Consider the following 22,129-nt stretch of genomic DNA (forward strand, 5'->3'; position numbering starts at 1 on the left):
ATGCTAGGTCTGGATACCGATAGTCACAGAGACTCGTCTTGCACTGTCGTAGGATCATGCTAATATTAACATATTGGTACAAATCATGGTCATAAAGCATATGATTATATTTTCCTGTGCAACAATGCTGACCACATGAATGTGATTTTAAGAGTACTCAATCACCAATCTTTCAGAGACAATTCTGACCGATTGACATCAAACTGCGTTAAATTTACATTACATCTAGTAACCAGTCTCCTTCCAAAAACACGCTGAATGGTTTGTATGCGCACCTCCAAGAACTTCTCTCACCTCAAAACCTGTGTTTAATATCGTTAAGAAATGGAACTGGCTTTTATCCGTATTGTACAGTCACTACATAAGGAATGCGGTTAAATGACCAGCAGTCTTATTTCTCCTGAACCGATTGCGTCGGTGACAGTTTCATCGGGATCTCACCACCTAGCAGTTGACGGCAGCAGTCATGGTTGGATACAAATTTTTAAGCGAAAACCGGTGATGACTATGAAATCAATGTATCTCACTTCGAATCTTCAGTTGACCGAATCATCCTGCATAAATTGCAATTTTCCTAGGTTCTCGAATCAGCGTTGTCGTAATTTTCTGATGAGGCACGAAATGGACTGAACCAGATTGTATGACCTGGATGTGCGAGTGTAACCGACAACCTGATGAGACTTGTGTCAATGACACAAATCCTCGTACGCCCCATCCAACTATTGTGATTGTAGTTTTCAATGTAACCATTCGTTAGTTCCCACCCTACACGCGACTGGATGAAAGGAATACGAGGCATTGCAAAGTGCCTCGTGCCTCGTTTTCACTCAAGCGGCCTGACTTTCAAAGTTCTATCTCCTGCAAGGCGCCATGCATGCCGTAACCGGTGGGACTGAGAATCGTTCGGATTCGTCGTGTGAATGCGGTCCTTTATGCTCACTGCTGTAGCTGCGATGTAACGCTCAACTGCTTTGGCTGAGCGATGTGCTTCTGAGTGGCCAGATTACCAGCCACAGAGGGGGAGATCGAAGGACTACCCTAGCAGAAGCTTCGTGTGTAACAAAGGTTAACACGAAGTGCACCAACTGAGTAAAACAAAACGAGAATTGGAAGGTGAATATTGGGTGAAGATGTCCACGGACGGTTGCCGTGGCACAACCGGGACATGTCGAGAAAGGTGGATACACACAGATACATCGTTCGCAGGGTGAGTGCACTTGGCTGACCGGCACACTCACCCAAGAGTATTGTTGCGCATGGGCTAGCCCAGTGAAACGCAGGAGGATTTTGAGGGAGTCGAGTAGCTAGCTCGTGTAACCCTGTTCACGAAAGTCAAGTTGAAACAACCCTGAGACAAAATCTCACAATCAGTTGAAATGCGAGCGCGCAACAAACATATCTTATTTCTGCCTGGCTGATGATCGATCATGATAGGCAAACCCTTGGATGACGAGCCGATAATATGGGCCTGAGATGACGTCAATCGGGATGAGGCACCATCAGTGTGCACCGAATGGTGAGTCTTCACAATGTGTCACAGAACGCATGTCACTGTGGCAGCACGCTATCACACCGACAAGTTCACGAGTCAGCATGCGTTACGGGGATAAACAAGTTAATCAATCTGCTACTTGGTAACGCACTGCTCCACTGGGTGGGCTTTTCTGGCCCCGCGGGGCCTTCAATGAGGCTCCGTGTCCGGTCTGACTGGCTTTCCGCAATTATGGTAGGATCTTCAGCTATGATTGAAGCGAATTTTAACTCGTGCCTTACAGAGAGATTTTGTCGCATTTTTGGACCCTACTTGAATCATTGGAACGAATTTGTAGAGCGCTGAAACATAAAACATAAAACACTTTACAATGCATGACTGACAAAATGGACTGGTTAGTCAACTTACGGAGACATTTGATTGGGAGAGTCCGTTTTGTGGTATCTCCTTGTCAGGCATTACCATGTACGGGGCTGAAATGGAGCCACGTTAATGAACTGGTTGTGAATCCACTTTCCAGCTCAGGAGGAATATTAAGTCCCAAAACGAAGTGACATCCAATATCACCAAAACACTTACCTTACCTCGTTGTATTCTTTACTAAGAAACATACATACCCTTTGCGACTATTCCAGTCAGCTGTGCACGAGATCTTGAAAATATCGTTTTCGCTTTTTTCGTTTCTGCAAAAAAATCGTACGTGTCTAAAGAAATTTCTGGGCTATAGTGGACTTTGTGCGGACATGTGTTGATGAGAGCAGGAAAAGTTTCATTGAGTATCCTTTAGAATGCTTTGAATTTGTACACCCCGTGTGAACGATTGTTAATCCGTTCAGGTTGATGCAAAAGACTGGTCCCATGTCCACATAATCCGGTACACCACAGCACTCTAATCTTGTCCACCAAAATTGCCCATTCTGCACCAGAATCCAAGAGACTTCATTAAACCCTGACATTGTCTGTATAGAGCCATTTCTCACAACGTAAAAATGCCAAAAGTAATTAAATATGATTACTTCCATATATGAAGAGGAAGTAAATGGCTCTTTCACAGCTTTGCAAAATAATTGGAAACGTGGGCCGTTAGAAACCCGTGAACACTACATATATTGTACACTTAATGATATCATCCTCGGTGTACATTCTCATAAATGAAGAGTTGCAGAAACTTGCTCTCTCAAAAGCATAGTTAGGCCATCCAGCTGTTCTACTGGTCACACAGTCCCAGCTGAGTAAACATGTGTGACTGTATATTCATGCATACTTGTTAAAGCGTTTCACATCACAAGGCGTTTGTGTATATATGAAGAAGCCAATAATAAAACTAATAGATAAATAAAAACAAATAAATAAATAGCATTATGTAATTCATTGGAATTCCCAAATTTCCTCACACTAGCAACAATCTAGAAGAATCTAGGATCTAAGGGGATGAGTCAAATTCACGTGCTGTGTGAGACTTCCAACCTGAGAGTTTGTTCCTCGAGGAGCCAGTCAGCAACTGATGTGAATTTGGTGAGTGAAGAGTGCGTGACGCCGTATTTTATCCACCTTGGTGATCAGCCATTCTTGGCTGAACGACTGAGTGTTCAAACTATAGATAGGACTCACTGACAGGACAATATCTCTATTCAAAATGGATTTCTTTAACCACGTGAAAATTTCACCTTTCCATAAGAGCTTCTGACGACAGATTCACTTTTCATTGAGATAGGTGGATAGAACCCGCCAGAAAAAAACATTCTTTTGAATAGTTCGGCTGAAGCAGTCTTCTCCGATTGTCCATTAGCATTCCTCAACCGTTTTGCAATTCAAATTGGATGTGCTGATGTCAGCGGGCAGACTAAGTGAATTACTGTGCCAGTTGAATGCAGTATGTTTCTGCTGGATATTTTTTCTTGTCCTCAGGCTCTCCCGAAAAATGTGTAAATCTTGGCTAGCCATAGGGGTTCATAATGAAAGGATAGTGGTCGAACTTCACAGTAAACCGACCGACAATAGAGCAGCACTGTTCGACTGACAGCAGCAACGAGAAGAATCATTAAATCCGTTAAACCGAACCACCTAATAGAGCATCACTGGACAGTTGGGGATCCGCCTGAATATTTATATGGTCTAATCGAGATTCAGTTAACAGTTCTCATTACGTTATTTATAGATTGGCTGCTACAAATACTGCATAGAGGACTTCGATGAAACCGTCCAACGGCATCGGCTGGAATAACAATAGTCGACTCAACTGAACAACGGTAGTTGAATAAAACAACGTGCTTAGAAGACCATTTTGACTTGATTAAGGGCTGTGCTTTTGAGTGTAGATTTCGTTTTCGTGACCTGATCTAAACGTTTACTTCTACGGGAGAAGTCCTTTAGGGCAGTGCAACATTATGCTTACTGATGTAATTTTCGCTAATTTATCGTTTATTTTCGGAGCGGTTTATATTTTTTTACAATTTATATTCGAATAAAGCGAAAGCGATTTTCCCTCTGGTTTGACTGAGGTTGTGCGCAGGATTGATTGGAGATATCACCACATTCACTGATTGCAAATACGCAGTGTTTAAAGTAAGAGATTTCAAGAGTGACACCGAAAGAAATAATCTTAGATGAGCTTTAAGTATAGAGCAATGAAAAATTACGGAACTTCTGCTTCCTTCCAAAAAACCGTGGGTGGTTTTTGTGCTGTTTCACACACTTTGTACACTTCTGGGCCATCATTTTTGGGGTATTTCACGTGCGAAGCTCTAATACCTTCGAGTCGAAGCATCAGAAATTGTTTGCGGCGGGTGTTGGTGGAATGCATGGGACTGAAGACGCCCTCAGTCTCAGTCGCCGGAGAAAGAGTCCGAATGAAGTATATGAAAGTGAGTGTGGTTTATAGAACGTCTTCACCATAAGGATTCTTTGTCCTTTTGAAAAGCTCCTCAATAGGATTAGTGCACACTGCAACCGCACATGTTTATAGCGAAACTCCTCAAGTGCTTGACGTAAGAAAACAAGATAAAAAATCGGCTGCGTGCCCAGCGAAGATGCCAGTATTACTCAGGATAAAATAATTCGCAGAGTCATAGCAGCAGCAAGAAAGCCAACATTAGATGCTAAAAGATGATGAAAAACATGAAAGTATTCGAGTTAAAAACACCGCTGTTTTTACCAAATAACTTGTGCATAAAACGGCTATGCTAAATGTGTTTCCAATTCCAGCGGCAGTGCTTGAAGTTGTTCATCAAAATGGTTTGAGTGCAAAAGATACGAAGTGTTTCGTGTAGTTATCAGTTTGGAATCACAATAATCAATTGTTCTTTTGAAGTTTAATTCATGTCAAACTTCGCTCAGGCAATGCCTGACAAACCTGATCAATAGTACTAGCGCAATGATCAGTACCATTGATTCCACTACAGATAACTAGAATCATTCATTGTGTAGCCACAGCAACCTGTTTATTCCTCCTAAAGAGGCGCTATGATCTAATTCTGCTCTGGAACACCAATTGCTTCCCCATCTGCAGTCAAACATCCCCTTCTTCTGCACTGTTTAGTAAACCCAAAAACAAATAAGGTCACACGTACAAATGTTCCGGCAAACTGGACTGCAGTCCGCGTATACTTCATTGAGGGAATTCACTCGAACTGTATTTGAAACGTGAGATGAGATATTGCCTAGATCGATTACTCAACTATAGCAACGTGGTTTCATGTCTGTAGGCACATCAACCGAACGTCAAATTCAAACCGAGGCTAGCTGACTGAATAAGGAATAGAAATGTGCATGAAATGACAGTACTATCGGTTTCAAGAGCAAAAGCCAACCGAACTTTCGAAATTCCTGCAGTCTAAAGTACTCACTTAAGTTTGCTCACCGAAAACTAATTTGACTGCTGCCTGACTCATTGTACTCTCATTTGTGAAGTACATATCTAGAGCATACCATTTTCAGGGTTGATGGATAATTCGGTCGTATAATTGATAAGGAATGACAGTAGGTAAACCAAACAACTGTCGAACGACCTGACAACTCAAATATACGCTCTGAATGTGTAGGCCTAGTATTTCTGTTCTATCCCAACAACAGTGGTATCCGTGAGATCAATGTAGCAACTCTTTTGCTCAGTGAAGCATATCAAGTCCAATGAGGGTGAAACTTTGATTCCCGTTGATTTGTTTTCCGAAGTAGTCATATTCATAAAGGATCATCATTCCGATCACATAAAAAACTACATTATGTGTTCCTGTGTTCATATTCCGCATCTGAAATACAGTCACCAAGCGTCAATGGATAATAAAAACAATTACACATGATTCGATATACCGAGATGTCGCACGCCTGGATGGTAACATTAGGCATCCTGTGCCCCGCAAGCTTTCATGGGGTGCACAGTGTAAGTCATAAAATAGAGGCTAGTGTGCAGCACTTCGTTCAGCCACACTTGAAGAATTTCTGCCCTGTTTTCTACAAGAAATGAAAGTTTCCACTGATGAGGCAGTGATCGGCAAGCTCTACCCCGGGGGAGATTTATTATGGACCACCGCCAAAGAGCAAACCTACTTTCCACTCTGAAAGAAAGTAATGGTTTAAGGATGTGTTGACTTTAGGCGATAAACTATAATCTGAACTCTGAAGTTCATCTGGTCACGCTATAAATACCGGTTGTATGGTTGGTTCGAAGGGCGACTGTCCATCTCCAAATTTTCGTTTTCATTTTCGGTTGGAGTTGACTGTTTTCGGTATTGTGCTGAAAAGTTTAGAACCAAATTTTTGGGACGAAAATCTATGCTTCCTTACTTACTGCATGATACAAACTTGGCTTCTCGAGTCGATCACTGCGTCAGCTCTGCAGCAGAACGTTCTCGACAAACGGGAATAAATACGCTCTACCAATTGCCCATACATTAAGCATTTACGGTAGTTGGAAACTGTTGGATGTCCTAGGGCTTTTACTGTTTCTGAGATAGTTCACACACTTGACCCCACTTTAAAAACTGCAACCCTCCTGAATACGGTCTAGCTTCATGCGAATTAAAGTCGCTTTTTAATGCATGGTGTGGTACATCAAACAACTCGTTAATACTATGCGGAAAACACTTGGGATCTCCGTTATCAGGGGAACAAACTTTGGAATACTATTGGTCGCCCAATTGCTATGGTCGTCAATCTCCTCTACAGAGACCACTTGGTGGTGAATACGAAGTAGCACATGCGAATTTAGTCGCCCTTGAATAATTGTCTCTTATGAATCTGTGTCCCATTAACGGTGATAACTGCGATTCTTGCTCATGTGGCGGATCATACCGTTTCCACTGTTAAACAGTGAGCGCATTATAAACTGTGAACGGATGGGAAGTCTTCTGTCATGAAGTATCCCGACCTTCGTCATACACAACACCATCAGCTCCAGCGGTGATTAACAACCGTTACTTCGTGTCCGGAAAAACATACTGTTTTTCGTTATGGACTAGCGGGTTTTGTTGAAAGTTATAAATTTACAACATGGACTGAGTGGCATCAGTAACACAATATTGTTTGTACAACATTACTGCTGATTTTTTATTGAGATCTAGAAAGGACTGGTTGTTTTGCACCTACTGTAGTTCGACTTACACTCAGTGTCATGTAGCACTGTCCCAAAAAGACAAGACAGTCTGCTGAATAGAGTCATTCCCTGTGAGAGTTCACGAGTTACTTTCCCCCCACTTTTTGGTACTTCATGACATCTTACTACGAACTGCCAACAGGCCCCATGTTTGACCCACACAAATTCGAATTGCTTTGTTGTTGTTCGAGACTTGATTTTGTGTAACCTTGCTTCACTTTATAGGACAACTCTACACTCAGACTTAACAATGGTATGCTTTTGCTTCTCAGTTGAACGTGCGGTTCACTCCTTAAGTGACACGGTTTAATTAGCGTGATCGTTTGTGATACTGTCATCAGAATTTGAGGCCATATAATTTTCGTGAAAATGACAACCTATTTCATGTAGGTCAGAGATAGATGTCCGCATGTACGTTGACTGAGTCATGCGTGCGAGAAAAGACCATCAATCAGCTGGCAGAAAACTGTGCCGGTCGCGTTGTATTCTCGTATATAATATGTGCCTGTGACCTGGTATACAAGCCGTACGTGCCTATGACACACCCAGATGGACACGGTTTCGGATATCACCGTGGATGCCTGTCTAATTTCAATGGATGTCTGACCGAATCGGACAGGACATACGCCTGTAGTAGAGGAAGCAAGGATGTGAGAGCTGTTATCCTCGTCCTAGTCTACGTCAACAACGGATGTCGTGAATGAATAGGCTTCAATACCATTCCCCAGGGGGTTTCAAGTGTCGCTGGCGCTACCTGTCCCTGAGAGGCGGGTCAATCGATTATCATACCCAGGAGAGTTACTGGGACGTCGTTCGAGCGTGTCTTTGGGGCTACCTGCCCCTGAGAGGCGGGTCACTCGATTATCATATCCAGGAGAGTTACTGGGACGTCGTTCGAGCTGTCGTGCTGAAGCGTGAACACGCTTCCCTGTTCAGATGTGAGTATTCAAATGTATCCAATGTGCGCTGATGGAGTAGCGGTAACACGCCTCGCATCGAGTGCCAATCATATTGCTGAAGCGTGAGCACGCTCCCCTGTTCAGACGTGAGTATTCAAATGTATCCATTGTGCGCTGATGGAGTAGCGGTAACACGCTTGCCTCGCATCGTCAGATGTCCGCAGTTAAAGCCCCGTCACGGCTACTAGATTTGCACTGCCGATGAGCCCCAATAAGAGCGGAACTAGAGTGAAGCCCCGTCACGGCTATTAGATTTGCACTGCTGATGAGCCCCAATAAGAGCGGAACTAGAGTCCAGTGTTCCCCTTTGATGTGCATAATGGATAATCCAGATTGTGGTCTACAATCCTGTCAAACGCTGGTGTCTTTTACAGCCCAACAGCCCTTCCTTATCAAGAGTTTCTCAGTCGTTCGAAGAATTATTTGTTATACATTACTTCAAGGGACCTGTTTTGGGCCAGTCATAATAGCAGTCCATCAAAGATAAAGAATTATGCGGTAGTTTCATTAGGTGTATATAAATCACTTCCGAAGGGGTACACCTCAGTTACGTGAGTGCCAGAAAGTAAAATTCTGTTTGCAGGTCAAAATTGTGAAAAATAAAAACAATGTATCGTTCGAATTCCGGAATTAATTCATTTAACGGATATACCTAGTCGAAAGCACAAGTTTCTAGGTCAAAATCGACCTTTCACCTCAAGGCCGTTTTGAAACTGGCACAATCGTATGAAAATTTCGAGAGCTTGTGCAAATGACACGTGCTTAAGCACACAGCTGAAAACCGATGAAAAAAGAATGAATCAATTTTCCACACTCAGTCAGACAATTGGCTTTTCATTTGCTTCGTGGGAATGAAAGACAAAAAAAGCTCAAATCGAAGTTGCAAATGTTACATTTATTTGGTGCATCACACAGCCTACCCGATTGAGACGTGAAACATAGGCAGTCAATTGTCTCGCTGGACCACCAAACTCTGGCCGGATTGGTGCCTGTTGAACCTGAGCAAATCCGTGTGCCAACACAGCAACATGCCTTGTATAAACCAAGGATTGACGGTGCATGTGGACAGTGAAACTAGCCTGTTTTCATTCGAGCAGTGCTGAGAGTAGAATACGTGAAGCAGCTACCACAGTATTGTCGAGAATGTAATGTCCGTCCTCTCAGTGTTCCTTCTGCCAGACAATGAGAGCCATTTAATTAAGAAGGGGACATTTGCCTATCACATATACAGTGGAGCAAGCCTTGTCACTAGTGCCATACTCAGATGCTAATCATAAGAGGCACGTATTTGTTCGTATGATCTTTGACACACGAGAGGGGCTAACCGGTCAACGGTAAGTGAAAATCTGGACGCCTGAGCAAATGAATAAAGCAGGAATAGCGGTCTGTGCGGCGTTGATCCCTACTTCAGTGAGTAGGGTCGACATAGAAGCACATATAGGTATGTTGTGATCTACCAGGTAGTCTTTGCATGATGACACAACAGTGAGCAACAGTCTTGGTTTTCTTGCACCGTAACACTTTCACAATCCGCCGATTCTTTTAAGTTTTATAGAGAAACCGGATGTCCTCCAGATAGATTACTGTAGCACTGCTTTCTGGAGAACGTCCACTAGAGCGCACCTTGAATGCGGATGATTAGTCGCGTAATGAACTAGTACCCTGACGACTACTAATATTGTTGTCTTCTTATATGAGAGCAACTTTGTTTAGAAATTGGAGCAAAATTACCGTATTGCTTTTGTGATGGTTTAGGGTTAGACTCTGGTGACCAACGAGTCCTGCTCTACCGGGAACTGTCTTCACGCTGTATAGGTCTATGCGACTGCGGTTGTTTTGTATATGATGCGACCATTGACGCGCTTGTTACCGGGCACATGCCAAAATTCATCGGCGATATTTAGTCCATTTTTCGATTAATTATAGATGAGTTGTTTTCGTGCGCATCACCACAATACTGAGTTGGTATTCCACTGTTGGAATACGATGTAATCACTGAATCCGAAGGATATTGTGAGGGAACTAAAAATAAAATCCGTGAGAAATGCGCTTGAGTTTCACCGTAGTGACGCTAGTACACTGCAACCTCGGCGTCCATATGGAGACTCTATTTTCTCCAACTGTTTATATGTAGATGGCATATTGCCAGATTATCCGACCATTTCGTCCAGTACTTATTATCAAGTGTTAAAGAGAAACTCTATAAATCCGAGCAACATGCTATGCGGCAGCTAGCAATGTGAATTCAGTTGGCGTTGTTGATAAAATGCAAAGGTTCAAAAAAAGACTGAGGCACGATACTCCTGAATATGGTACCGTGGCCGGTCACAGCGAATCCGCTTCCGAATGTATAAATGATGTACAGCTGTCTGCAGAACTAGTGGATGAATTTCTAGTTGGATTTAATTTAAAAAAAACTTTTTAGTGGCTGGGAGGGTACGGAATCGATGTACCATTGTTCTGAACAACTGACAAGAGCCAAATTATTTCCCCTTCATGATTCATGTCGCAGAGTGCTTTCTACGCAACCAATGTGTTGCAAAATCTTGGCCCAGTTGAGCCCCACCTCCAACCAATTGATTTATTCCAGTGCTTTTTAAGAACCCTTTATGATTTCATAGATACACAAAGTGACTCGTGACTATATATCGGTATCAACTTTCGCAACTCCAAATTCAACTTACCCGGGCCCTGAAATGACGCACGATAAAAAAGCGATAAGCGAACCGAACACTGTTTGCGAGACATTTCCGGCTCGCAAGAGGACATATTTGAGGCATTCACAACGGCGCTGTGCAAAACCCTCCCAACAGCTGAAGACAGATAGTTTTAATCCTCACTCTGACGTATCTGAACTCACCCCGTGTTGTACCATTTAAGTGGAGGCTGTCAATCTGACTCCGCATTTCCTTCACCTCTCTTGAGCAGTTTCAGACCAGTGAAAACGATGAAACTTTTTCACCAGGCAGTCGAATTTTGCTGAAAGTAGCGTCGGAGTGCCCTGAAAATAGGACCGTACTGTTTTTAGGCTGATTTCTCCTCATGTAGTGACTGATTCAACAAAACAGGTTCAAGGTTGAAGACGGTGTGCCTTCATTGATTGTAGGGTAACCGGCACATTTTCCAGGTCTTCATGGCCTCTGATTTGGTCCTTTGATTCACCGATTACAGCCATAAACCAGTGGCTTGTCAACTCGAGGTAGTTTCATTGAAGCCAGCAAATCGGTGATCCGACCCACTAGGTTGTGAGTGGTTTGTCCAACCCAAAGATACAGGGATTGCGAAATGACTTTAACACTCGACACTGTGGTGTACAAAATGTGCCCAAACTTGGTTGCACCGAACTGTAGGATATCCTCAGGGTGGATGGTCACCGAAAACATTTGAAAGAACATCGTATGTGATCTTCAGGCTGAACTTTTCTCGGCCTACGGTCACACGGCGGAAGACAGCATCGCTACTTCTGCCGCAGCGAATACCACAACTTCACTGTCAATTCGCCCGGCAGTCCGACCACTCTGAGAAGGATGAATGGCCACTCATTGTTTCACTAGGATTCCCAGTACGGTTAAATTTATAGGAACAATGTCCCAACTAATTTGGGTCAGTGTATGCCAAGGTGACAGTTTCCGATTTGGACTCAATTGTGTATATTTCTACTTGCACTGTTTTTACCCGCTGGCAAACAACAGCGATCTCTGTAGGAATATCAGCAAATAATAATCGCCCAGGGTCAGAATAAATTGCTCCAGGCAAATCAACTGTTGTTTACCACCTACTCGCAGGCATGTACTCTCTACACAGGCATTCACATCCATCCAGTAATTCCATTTAGGAATCCACTCATTCCATGAGACAATTTATTATTTGATATGGGTCTTGCACAAACCCATTTTGTATAAACGTGCGGAGTGCCTAGAGTGAGAGTATAGACGTGGCATCATCCTGTTACTCGGAATGTACTGCTGGATGGACTGAATGTATGGAATCTTAGAGGACGTCTCTACATACTCAGAAGATAACGGAAAATGTACGAGCACAAAGTGGAAGACTAGAGGTAACCCTGCAACAGGACCCTTTCAAAAATCCGCAAACTCTGTTGTGGCTGAGTTCGCTTACTGTGATTTCGATCTAAGCCTGCGAGCAGATTAGAAAAAACAGCAATAATTTGTAGCAGCGGATGTCGGAATGGTAATAGTTTGAACAGAGCTTTCACCTTTAGCGGCCTCATTAATGCACATGGAAGTTGACGATTTGCTCAAAATTCTTGCGTCGGGATTAGAATTCACTACATTTCCACATAACTGCCTAAGCAACTTACCGTTGCGTGGCTTGACCTTGAACAGTCCTTACTTGTCGCCTGGATTCTTTGGAATTGTAGACATTCAACAGTACGGTTTCCATATGAGCTTGATTTCCACCAACTGCGTTTAGACGCTCGGCAGGAAGTAACCTGACGAATAACCTGTCTCTTGAACTGAGCATACACGACAGGATGGGATCTATGATGGAATGAAAATATCGAATAACGAGGATTGTTGAAACTCCTAGATTGTGTTAAGGAACAAGTGAAGACTTGCACTGTCTCATAACTTATTGCTCATTGTGGATGTGGAAAGTCTGCCTGGCTGGCAACTGAAATGCCGGCAGCTGAATCATGAAACAACTGACCAAGAAAATACCGCTATTCGGAGTCCTCTTGACAGATTCAGGCAAATGCCCAGTAATGGGAAGATACAACTCCTGCAGACTCCCACAGACTGGACTTTGTTCAGTATAAAAACTTCATTCACACAGACTGGAAGCAGTCGTACTGACCCAAAGTCAAAATGTTCGATAAATTCGGGGGCACTAAAGTAGTCGAGCCCTTTTTCTCTGGAGTTCGTGATTCAGGCCTTCTGACTAGAGTTACCAAACTTGGTAATTCTCGAAGTCAGTTTGTATGGATGGTCATTCTTCTTCAGGGAAATTTAGTTCCACTGCCTAATTTGTTGCTACTTGACAAATATTCCCCTGGTCTTTGTCAAGCGCACCTGTACATCCAACACTCTTAATTACAGTATAATCGTACGCAGAGTCGACCAGGCTGGCTTGCAATAATACGTTTTGTTCAAGTGTTCGAAAATCAGAACTAAAATGAACATGATCCTACGATCAGAACTAAACGCATCTAATTACAGCTTGTCATAAAGGAATCTATTCACAAGGTTGCTGATAACTTTCCGACGGCCCACGACCGGTTTCGCCCTTTTTGGGTGGGCGCAGTCCCCAAGTTCCCGTCAAACTTATGTTCTAATTGCAAATGAGTGTATTTCTCAAAAACAGTCCAATTTGGGTTCAAGTAGAACATAAGGCTGACAGAAACTCGGGGACTGCACCTACCTGATGAGCCCCAACAAGGGCAAAACCGGCCCGTGTGCAGCACATTCAGTTGTAGAATATCATAAACGAAAGGTTCAGTTGAGTCTGTCGTAAAAACCAAATTGATTTGCAAACGAGTGTATTTGTCGAATACAGTTTGTCATCATCTGTGATCACACAGTAACGGCGGATAGTCGACCTCTAGGTATTGACCAACTGCTAACTGTAAATCCCACGACTTGGTTTATATCTTGGCAGGAAAATTACAGATTTTATAAAAATCCTGCTGGTTCGTGCGTTTTGATCTACAGGAAAATGGGTGTTTCCCTTTTCAATACCGTCGACAATTTCATTTTGAATTACCCTTTCTGTGTTGTGAATACTGTACCCAGCGAGTGAAGTTAAAGATTCTGTTGTTAAAATCAAATTTGTTTACAAATTTGGCGAATTTTGCACAATTTCGGTTTAAGTAGAACACAATGTTTGTGGAAATTCCGAACCTGCACCCATCTGATAAGTCCCATGAAAGACAAAATCTGTCGTGAGCCGTGAAAGAGCTTCCAGAGGTTCTACGAGTAGTTCCGTCTAGAAAACCATGTGCTCAGTTCCACTCCATTTTCAAGATATCCAGATCATCAGCGAAGGAATCAGCTGATATTCCTTACTGCAGTTTACACACACAAGGATCACCTTATAAAGCCGTCTTTCGACTTGCCATTTTTTTCCATCAAAACAGTTTGAATTGATCACGTGACTTTTGTCATCCAAGTAAGGGACCATCGAGCTTGCAGCAGTTCGGGGCCAAAAACGGCTGCGTTTAACTTTTTTTTAGCATAGTCGTCGTGTCGTACTCCCCACACATTCTGCTGTACAACAGCTGTTGATGGATCGGACCGGCGGCCATCGTTGGGGGGAAACCCATTAGTCAGCACTAATTTAGTCACAACATGCGTGCTGGTTTAAAAGAATAAAATATCATCATTCATCACTTCATATGCCTTCTGAACTTAACCGTCGTGAGCACTCTCGCTTGTATTGACAGCCCCATTGAAGCTATCTTATTCCGCATAATGCGAAGCATGCAGGCTGTGTCGAGATTCTCTTGCAGGTATATTAAGTACGTTTGTTTTGTCTAAATATTTTGTACGCGGGTCATGCTGATAGTGTCTTTTAAACTGGCTGTTGGTGGGGGTCTAATTGTGTAGTCATTATACCACGCTTCTTCAGTGTGGTTATGTTCCTTCAGACAACGTGAACTTTTTGCATGTCATTATGTGGTTGGTAAATCTACAGTGACTCTGATCAAAACCGCAGAGTGAAGGTTCGTAGATTGTCCTGAAACTCGTACCACATTCAACCGTTTCAGGTGTATGCTCAAGCACGCCTGCCGTCTGCAGACTAATCTCGATCCGGCTAAATAAAGGAGTTTAAATTAGTCTCTGTTAATGATCCAAAAGAATCGCCCATCGCTTGACTACCTTTTCCTATTTGAATCAAAGAAGCTTAGCCTGAATCACTCCCGAATCCCATCTGACCATCTAAACGATTGCTTCTGACAGGAAAGCACTTAAATGTTGGGGTGTGTAGTTCAAATGAGCTCTGAAAAAGTGGCTTTGAGTATAGGGCTCATCCTTATGGGCCAGCAAGATAGTAGCTTAAGAATGGAGACAAACGGAAATTGAGAAAATCTTTCAATGATTTCAAAAAATCTAATGTACTTTTGTTGATATGTGAGACTACGAAGCCAAAAGGAAACCTCTTAAACGGCACTCACTTGCAGACTGGGTTTGAGATTTGATCAAGCTCAAACCAAGTGGTAAAAACTCATTTGCCTATCGTACACATAGAACTTGGTTATCAAGACTTCCATAAGTTAAAGGCATCCAAAATTTAATCACAGAACAAATTTCGGCTCAGTAACCGTTGACCACTTTCGACCTGACGTATGGGGGCTCTGAAGTTTAAAGTGAAGGCTATATGAAAGTCTGAGCATGCGGAGGCCTCTGAACGCTTGATAACATTCTTCTTGTTGGCAATGGTGACCTCACTAAATCTTAGTCTTTAAACTGGTGAGCAGAGTCTGATTAAAACAAATTTTTGCTTAAATATGTGATAAATCACTTCATGTTTGTCCGAACAAATTGGCCTGCACATGTGAACTTCTTGTATGTCGAACGTCGATCACTGCGTTATGGAAATCTTCGAATTTCGGAACCGAAATCAATAGCTATCTGTAAATTAGTGTGTCCACACTTGACCTATCCGCACGATTAATGATTTATAAGTAGCTTAGGGAAATAAATACTTTAGATTTTTCGTGAGGCTTCCACTGGCTTTTCGGCACAGATTGACTTCACCTGCAGGATGAAAGATCGATTGATAGAGTTTCTTTGATGCTTGAAGCATCTAGGGATTTCCAACACTGGACGCGCACCGTTCTCAAATCTGTTCCAAAATCAAACCCTCTCACTTCCAGAAACCTGTTTGCTCCGTCCACGCTCATATTAAACCTTTTTGTCTCATACTACCGTAGGAAAGGTCGTGCTTGCAGTCACGCCATTGGCTGTATTGCACTGGATTCACGCTTGCGCAATCTGATTGGCCAAATAACACTGAGGCGCTCTGTTGAGCTATTGATGTTCGTCACGGCTTAACGTGCCGTACTGAGACACTGGACAGGAGCGAGGAGCGTTAGCTTTGTGCGGTAAGTCATGTGTATTAACAAGTGTCCTGAATGCAATGCGGACTATACCCACACAGTTTTTAAGGCGGCACACAAGCAAAGGTTAAGGTACATAAACATGTCAAAGTAACTAAATACGCACATACAGATGGCCGACTGATATCCGGAACATTATATATATAATGTATGAAGGACTTCACTAATCTTGGTCAATCTTCTTACCACTCCTATCGACACATGGTGGATGCTTGACTGGGTGTGACCGAATTGCAACTGAACGCGCTGATTGGTCATTGTGTTCGATTTGCCGCCCCCTTAGTTTTTGCTCTCTTTAACAAGTGCCCACGGCTTGCTCCCATACCCACTGACAGTCACTTGGTTTCCAGATTACTCCGTCCGGAAAGCGGTTCAGCAATAGTTTTCTGCAATGTCCACTCATTAACTGATGTAACCTGAAACAAACAACGATGAAGCTCTACAAAAACCACGGTGATTGGTTTCGATGTTCTCCTTAGGCAGAAAGATAGATGTAACGAATCTGCGTCAGGTAACATCCCAAACACACAAGACTAGAAACCGGCAGCATCAGTATGTCACAAGGCGTAAATTACGACATCTGCAATGCGTACTCTCAGCAAAATCTAACAATCGTGCCTCCGAAAGCTTACTTGTTTATTGAGCAAAATATCAATGAAGTTCGTCGAGTGTCCAGACAATGGAGTTCAAGATAATCAATGTTTATTTTTGTCGTGCAGCGAACACGTCGTGGTTGGTATTTAGAATGCGAAAACAGTAGAGTTATCGACGCTGATTATACACTAGGAGGCTAAGAGATTTGCACTCATACAGCGAACAAGATCTAAACACCATGCGAAGTGAACGAGCTTGATAGCTTGCATGGTTATCTCTGGCTTTTGGTTTTTACACACCCAACTTTTGAAACAGGTTGTTTTCCACTCTAATCTTACAACACTTTGTTTCCAAACCAATGATTGCCCCTTATTCCCTATCCCGCTTCACCAGTCGTATGCAACTAGCAAATCAGTTGGTGAATCGTGCATGCATATACTCCATCTCACCGGTGCTGACTCATCCCAAGAGCAAGGGAGTTCCATGAAATTGTTTTTCCGTTCTTGTTCCCGTAGGAGCTCAGTCGGTACACAGTAGTTTCTGACTGAAAAATGTGGGTTTGTCTCGGAAAGAAAATGATGTGACCCAGCCCAGTTGTACTCAATCTTGAAGGAACATGTTTTGGAACTTTTACATTCAGATAGACTGCCCAACTGGCCCACCATGCAAAATGTGAAAAACAAAATTCGTCATCGTTTTGGTAGGCTACTACACGTGACGAACACGCCCAGTCACTATTAACTTGGCTTCACGTGGTCACCTTACAACTCACCATGGTGGATGATACAATTGTTATCATTCCGTATAAGGCAAGTGATTGCATCCCTGTCATCGCTGCTAAACCATGGATGAAAATCTGACTATGTATATTCCAACATATATATGTATATATGGCATTATGATCTGTTATGTTATGAGGTATTCTAATATATCACCTTATATTATGTAACATATTACATTATATTGTAACTTGCTGCATTGTCTTGTTATATATTATCATTATATTATTATATTATTATTATATACCATGTTGTGTAATATTGTACTACACTGAATCTATGCCACCGATACTAGTATGAAATAAGGAGTTTAAGCACACATAGCATAAACGGTAATAAACTCCTGGCAGCAGACTCGAGCAGCTCTCAGCCCACCTACCGGGCAGATGCTCTACCAGCTGAGTTATCGAGGACGTAGGCTCCCCGTAACACAATACACGCGTATGCCTGCGGTGGAATTTCATGCAAACTACGTGAGAAGGATACGGTTATGGGGGCTCGATAATAAAAATGTAAGGGGTCAGTCTAGTATCACTGATTCTGACAAGTAGGTGAAGGAATTCCGGGAAGGTAGCGTCCATTTCATTAATGAAGCACGTTCTGCTCATCGGCAAATGACAAGGCTTTCTATTAGGTTGCAAACGTCCCGTCGTTATTTCAGAAGTATGAAATATCAAGATTCCTAACTGATATGAAGCTAGTGCAACACTAGTCATCAACAACCATCAAGTGCTAGAGCACCAACGCTCTTGCATTTGGGACTGAGTCTTCACAGAATCAGGTATGGTTTCAGCAAACTTCCCATTTCACTTACAGTTTCTATCAGTGGAAGCAAAACAATCCCATGATCAGATAACCTTCAAAACTCGTAGGAAGAATTAGAAGTTCAGCTGAGCGATGTCACCAAGAGGTCATTCATCTCTCACTATGTTTTTGATGAAAATCGTTATGGTGGAAACCGGTTTTTGATTAGTCCAGTGCACTCTGTTATTGGGAGATCCGGGCCAAACTCGGCTCGGATCTTCTGAAACCAGCTGAGCGCCCTGTGGTGCATATGGAAAGTTTAAAGTCAAAACAGCGTGGTGAAACGAGATGCACACTCCGATCAGGATTCAGGTCATACGTGTGACGGACACGGGCTGAAGCGCTAAGGTCCAAGGCACAACCGAACTGCGTCAACCGTTGTGAGGGAGGCAGCACTCCGTCTGTCTGGCTTGGACTTACTACACACCTCAGTAGACACATAACCAGAGGTCAAGCAGTGATGCAGCCATCGCAACAACAAACGGAAGCACATCGCAGCCAAAGTAGACACGCGAGCCTAAAACACACCCATATAGGCAGATCGATCTGACTGCCAGCTACCCTCCAGAACACACCAATCAGAAGAGAGGACAGCGAACCGAAGCAACACTGATTGCACACTGAGTGTCCAGTTCCCTGAAAAAGGTTGCCAACACCAACTGAAACGTCGGATTAAGGTATCTTATTTCACTGCGCTGTTTACAGTGCAAACTTTCCATAGCATCGGCAATCACTTGTGATTTCGTCGTGTAAACTGTGTAGGTGAGCATCAGGCAGTTGCTCCTGCTACATTCATCAGAACGAAACGGGTAGTGAGTTGCTTTCCCAAAAATGACTATATTTGTTTTCTGGATGAACTGACGGTTAAAAACGTGCGTTATAAATAACCATGACTGTTGTATCTGCTGTTTCGCCAATCTGTGGTATCTGCTGCTGACCCGCTCCAGTGCCTAAGTGCCTGAAAAAAGACTCACAGAAGGAAACACAACAGCTACAGTCCGAACAAACGAGTGCGACAGCCAGAAGTTACAACGGCCCCATGCTATTTAAAGGGCATTTTCTGACATAGATCCAGGCCATCTGATGGGCGTTAGTGAACACCCGTCAACATCGATCGTGCCTCAATGGAATGCCTGAACGCCGATCACATTCGGTCGTGCTTCTGTGGTGTGCATGACTTTTTGCTGAATTGACTGAATGATTGAAGCCCGGATGCTTGCCGGCTTTCCTGTTGAGATTTTGGTGGAGCAGTAGGCTCCGGGCGTTCTGAGGTTAATTTCAGGAGTCTGACCTTCCTGATAATGACTCCTCATGTGGTTACTTTTATCGTCAAGTGTTGGACGCAGGCTTGCTGACTATCAATACATCAAATTAAATGTTTTATTTTTGGTGTGCATGGAAAACGTGACGTATTTTGGGAAGCCCAGGTGAGTGACGCGCAAAATCACAAGCCAAGCATTACGAATTCTTGAGATTTATCAACAAGATCCGGCACTACATGTTACAAAATGTGTATATGAAACGGACACAAACCTCAACTCATGGGGATTTCCATCTACTTGTTGCACCAATTGGTGCAAGTCCAAAGAAAGCCCTGCAAGAACGGCAAACCGATGCGAATTACCGACAAACGTGCACACAAAACACGTGACGCAAGTAGTCAAAAATTTTTAGGAAGAATTTCATCAGAATTGAAAGCGGGTGAGGCAGATGTAGAAGACAGTGGGTTTAAGCAGGGGAAGCTTTTGACCGGGAGAAAGGAGATACAGTGTGGGACACACCAATCAGTAGTCTTAACTGCTTTTTGGTTTCGACAGTGACGCCATGGTTAACAAAACCATTTGCTAGTAATACGTCTAAGATAGACTTGCCAGTTAGCAATCCAAATACCATCCCAGTACACTGTATCCTTCATTCTTATCTCATAACCAAGTTATGGTAGGTTAGTGGACTCTAAAAATGAATCCCAAGTATCTCACCTGTAACGCGTTCATCATTTGTCATAAGCTAGCAACGCCTGCTGAGAGAAAAACGTCTGCTTTCATCAGTCTCTTGTCAACTATGTGCTGGCCAGTCATTGAAAGTATGGAAACTTTCTCGAAATGCACTCAGTTGTATACCAGTTTGGTTTTAACGAGAGAGTGGATGGTATCGCAGCCGAACATCTCGTTTGTGATATTCTTCAACTGAATATGTTGCATAGAGACCATCTCATGATACAGTTGATGCGATATTTGAGAGGTCGCTGTATTCTTCCTGGATGATTGGGTTAGGATTCCTGAGTCTCCCGTTAAAACCACATTGGTGGGCAAATGAGTCTACTTCACGAAATGCATACCATTTCGAACCAAGAAAAATATAACGTTGAAGGAAACTCAGGGGCCGTGCCAACCTGACGAGTCACAAGAACTACGGACTTTGTTATTTCTTCGTTATGTACAGACTGTAAGGTGCATCACCAGAACCCGGTACGTGCGTGTTAGTTCCAAAGCTGTGTTGACCTCCGTGGGACATCCATAATGTTTTATGGTAAAATATTTGGGATTCATAGATTCCATTCACCGCAAAGAAAAAAAACATCTTTGGGTGCCTGAACATAAAAGACGTCCGAATAGCTGTAGTGACCTCGCCACATTTGAAGTAGTTAGTCCATAACGCAGGTAAAGGTCAACTTATTTGTCTGACGTAGATAATCTACTTCCAGTATATCCCCACTCTACCGGTTCTGCGATTTGTCACCCAAATTGGGCTTCTTCCGTCACACATCTTCTATGTGGTCGCAATAACGCTTGCTTTCGATCGTTGTTGTTGCTTCTACCAGCAGTTACACTAAGGCGCCAGAAGGCGCTATTCATGAACTTTCTGGCCCCAGTGAGACTTAAAGGGAGGTGGAGTGACGCTCACATGTCGTACACGTAAGTAAAGCTACAACTTCTAGATGCCGAAACAATCACGATGATACCAAAGATCACATGTCCAGCGCATACGTGGTGGTATACTTGACAGACAGCGCTGAAAGAAGGCAGGATAAGTTGCCTATGATCGATTTTGCTAGCGCAATGTTCGTGGATACACATACTTACGATTTGATCGAGGATGGTTCACAGATGACCAGAAATGGAATTCGACACATACACTCATTTTCAAATCAGTTTGGTTTCCACACAGCTGAATCTCTCGTTTATGGTGCTCTTCAACTGAATATGCTGCATAAAGACCACCTGGTGTTTCAGTTTGCACAATTTTCGAGATATCGCAGTATATTTTCATAAGGGGAACTACTCGAAGAGTTTTCAGTAACCTTGTGATTAGTTTCCTTTAAGAAGAAATGAGATTTCACGTCGGACAATATCGGCACTTAGCAGAGCAGCATACATCGGGTGTGTTTGGGATGCGTCAACAAATACCAGTACTATGCCACTCGGTTGTTGGTCTGTTCACCGAGCTTGGCAGTCGGATTTAAAACGTTTCACCAACAATCGAGGACAAGCCACGTTGATCATAAGTGAAACTTTCGCGATCCAACTACCAAGCTTGGAGAACAGCTCACTGGAGCTACCGACATTCCTCAACATTGCGTCACATATTGGACAAGGTTTTCTGGTGGCGGGTTGTTGGATGCGCGCATGTGCTCCATTGCAAGACACCTTTTCGGTAGTTGTAGACCGTGAGCTTCACCTCCACCACACCAGGTTAACACACCTGTGTATTCGGAAAGCCAAGAAAGACCTGACGCGCCAGTGGCAGCTCCATGGGCCATGATCTAAATGTTTGTCTGCAACATACAGAACACTCTGAACGAATGGATTTGTTTTCCTGTAGAGTAACGAA

At 43.1% G+C, this 22,129-nt stretch overlaps 1 protein-coding gene across 1 annotated transcript in view; it reads right to left on the minus strand.

Annotated features, from left to right (window-relative positions):
* T265_00143 (hypothetical protein) overlaps positions 1 to 22,129 on the minus strand; it is a gene marked incomplete at both ends in the record, with an annotated part of 71,414 nt that overhangs the window by 24,549 nt on the left and 24,736 nt on the right. The window contains 2 exons of the mRNA XM_009163800.1: positions 10,726 to 10,732; positions 12,363 to 12,543. Of these exons, the coding sequence (XP_009162064.1) occupies positions 10,726 to 10,732; positions 12,363 to 12,543 (188 nt within the window). The remainder of the gene's footprint in view (positions 1 to 10,725; positions 10,733 to 12,362; positions 12,544 to 22,129) is intronic.

The sequence above is a fragment of the Opisthorchis viverrini genome (assembly GCF_000715545.1).
Source record: "Opisthorchis viverrini unplaced genomic scaffold opera_v5_1, whole genome shotgun sequence".
Classification (NCBI taxonomy): Eukaryota; Metazoa; Platyhelminthes; class Trematoda; order Opisthorchiida; family Opisthorchiidae; genus Opisthorchis; species Opisthorchis viverrini.